Genomic DNA, 2,708 nt, shown 5'->3' with positions numbered 1-2,708 from the left:
CGCGCGCGCGCGCGCGCGCGCGCGCGCGCGCGCGCGCGGGGCGGGGGGGGGGGGGGGGGCACCACAACCACACCTTCGCGCAATCCCGGCGGCGGGCGTATGTTCTGACGGCAGGGCGCGTCCCTGACGGACGGACGGGTGCCGCGAATCTGCGCGCCCGCAGCACGCCGCCGCGTGCCGCACGCTGGTGGCACACTTTGCGCTCTGCTCTGCTCTGCTCTGTCGCCGTCGCCCCCGCCCTTTGACCAAACAAGGCGCGCTCGCGCAGCTGCAGCGGCCCTTTCCGCTGCTGCGGGTGTGGGCAGGGCGGCTCGCGTGTCTGCGTCGCCTGCGCCGACCAGTGCTTCTTCGCCTACGGGCGCGATGGCGGGCAGCCACGAGCGAACGCAGCGGGAGAGGTGAGGCGGCTCGCGTGTGCTCGCTACGCTTCCTCAGGCCGTTGCCACATGCTATTAGAGCGCGTTCTACGGGACGTCGTCTGTCCGTGGCGGCGGGTGCCAGTGTCCTGTCCCGTTTAAAGCAGCGCAGCGCAGCGCCGCCAGGCCGTCTCCTCCACGGCGCATCTCAGCACCGTCAATACGCCGTTGCCAATTAGGATTTTGCGTTCGAGCCTGCGAGCGCTATCCAGGGGAAGGGGGCGCTGCCAGCTGGGGACGGCACCCACTTCAGCCCGGTAGGGCCGACTTCCTTATCCCGCAAGTCGCACTCCCAGCGCCCGTCGCGGGATCCGAACCTTGTCGTCCTCACCGTGATCGCGAGCTCCTCGCGCCCACCCTCACCACCCCTCCTCCCCCCGCCTGTTCTCGGCCGGCATTTCGCTGGGACGTGGGCTGCCGATCCGTATCAAGAAGCCGGACTGTAGCCTGCAGAGCACCAGGGCAGCTGGGGGCCAGTGTGAAGCGAAGACGCTCTTGGGCCGCGCGAGGGCATGGCTTCGCGGGACTGGACTGGACTGGGCTGACGGAGCAGGAGCACGTAGCCAGCCAGCCGTCGATGCGCGCGGCGAATCAGCACGCTCGTACGTACAAGACACGACCGCGCCCGCGCAGAGCACGCTCGAGAACCCGAATGGGACTCCGCCCGCCCGCCTGCCCGCAGATGTCGGGGTCAGGCGGCCCGCTTCGATCCATATGATGCAAATCACCTCGAGAAGCGGCGCGCCTGAAGCCCCAAGCCTGCGTGCCCTGCGCCGACTCGCCGTGCCCCAGGCTCCCGCTTCGTATTGCGCCCGCCGCGTCTTCCGCCCGCCCGCCTTAGGCCCCTCGGGCTCGTTCTGCACCCGTGCTCGCGCGAGACAGCGGCCGTCCTGCAATGCGGACGGGCCATCGTCGTCGTCAGGCCGTGGTCCTTCGGCGGTGGTCCTTCGGCGGTGGTCCTTCGGCGGTGGTCCCTCGGCGGTGGTCCCTCGGCGGTGGTCCCTCTTTTGCGCCGTGCGTACGCCTGCCAGACGCGATCGCCGCGAACGGGGGTTCGACGCACCGACACACACCGTCAACTCGCCCCGCGTCCCTCGTCCTTCCTCGACGCTCAATCAGGCAGCCGACATGTACTGCCCTGGCAGCTCCATTCAGTACTATCGTCGTCCTTGCTTCCGGCGATGGTTGAACGACCCACGTGGCTAACTCACGCCAAGACGCCATGTCCCTCAGCAAGCATTCCTCGCTCCGTACCTGCATAGTACCGCGTCCACAATCCCCCCGCGTGGACGCTTTGCGAAAGACCCAGGCCCATCACCGCTATCTGGGCTCTTTGACCTCGAGGCCTCGAGGGCCAGCTACGGCGCTTACCCCCTGCCCAGCTCACGCCCCACGTTCCGAACGAGCCAGGCGAGCCTCCGTCATCCGCGGGCACGTCCACTGCCGCTACCGTCCACCGTCCATCCCGTCTCCCCAGGTCCTCGACCGCTAATTTGCCCAACCGAACGCAGCCGACTCTGCCAGAACCTCCGGACGCGCCTGGACCATGCCAAAAGACGAACTGTCCCCGCTCCCCATCCATCCTCCATCGACATCCATATTCATATCCTGCGCGAAGCGCCGCACTAGCCGCACCCGCGAAGCATCGAGTGCCGTACGAACCCTGCCCGCGGTTCGCAGCGCGTCGATTCGCAGCGCGAAGCGTCGCCCCAACAGCACAGTATGCGGCAGAAGCGTCTGCTCCGCCCCGGCATACCGATCGCACGCGCCCCGCGCTTATTGGGTAACCTAGTCCGTGCCAGTACTTGGCTTCGCCGCGCACGCGGTCGTGCTGTTCGCTCCCGAGTGCGCAGGCGGGTGGGCACACCTCAGCCCGGGTAGGGCGCAGTGTGTGGTGGGTGCTCGTCTTGGGGTGCTCGCCCGGAAGGCGGGCATTACGGTAGATTCTGACGTGGTCTGAGGGAAGGAAGGTGTCCTCCAGGCCAGGCTGCCGGCTGCCCGAGAACGCACGCTCGCCCCGATGGTCACAGTCATTGTGTGCAGGGCAGGCTGTCCGTGCGTGTTCGACGTCATGACTAGGTTCAGGGTGCTGCTAAATCCTCCATTTCCGCCAGCAGGGCGGACGTCCAGGGTATTATGCGGGCCCTCGCGCACGCGTGCCACTGTGCAGCCCGAGACGCTTCGTAGACTGAGCTGGGCCAGGAGCGTGTGTACGCACTCCTCGGGCGATCCAATGGTGTAGCTGTACCTATGGACCCATGTGCGCTGCTCGCTCGGGGGCGGGTCAAAGTA

The 2,708-nt window shown here is 67.7% G+C and overlaps 1 protein-coding gene across 1 annotated transcript; it reads right to left on the bottom strand.

Annotated features, from left to right (window-relative positions):
• Positions 1–2,015: 2,015 nt before the first annotated feature.
• Positions 2,016–2,611, bottom strand: DICSQDRAFT_157134 (uncharacterized protein). Its single transcript, XM_007369375.1, has one exon. The coding sequence runs from the start codon at positions 2,487–2,489 to the stop codon at positions 2,205–2,207; it is 285 nt and encodes a 94-aa protein (XP_007369437.1). The 5' UTR covers positions 2,490–2,611; the 3' UTR covers positions 2,016–2,204.
• Between the last annotated feature and the right edge of the window lie 97 nt (positions 2,612–2,708).

The sequence above is a fragment of the Dichomitus squalens genome (genome assembly GCF_000275845.1).
Source record: "Dichomitus squalens LYAD-421 SS1 unplaced genomic scaffold DICSQscaffold_48, whole genome shotgun sequence".
Taxonomy (NCBI): domain Eukaryota; kingdom Fungi; phylum Basidiomycota; class Agaricomycetes; order Polyporales; family Polyporaceae; genus Dichomitus; species Dichomitus squalens.
The sequence above is the reverse complement of the archived record's forward strand: the minus strand, read 5'-3'. Positions and strand labels throughout refer to the sequence as shown.

Coding starts and splice junctions, on each gene's coding strand:
- DICSQDRAFT_157134 (XM_007369375.1), bottom strand. CDS start 2,489: ATGACGTCGAACACGCACGGACAGCCTGCCCTGCACACAATGACTGTG.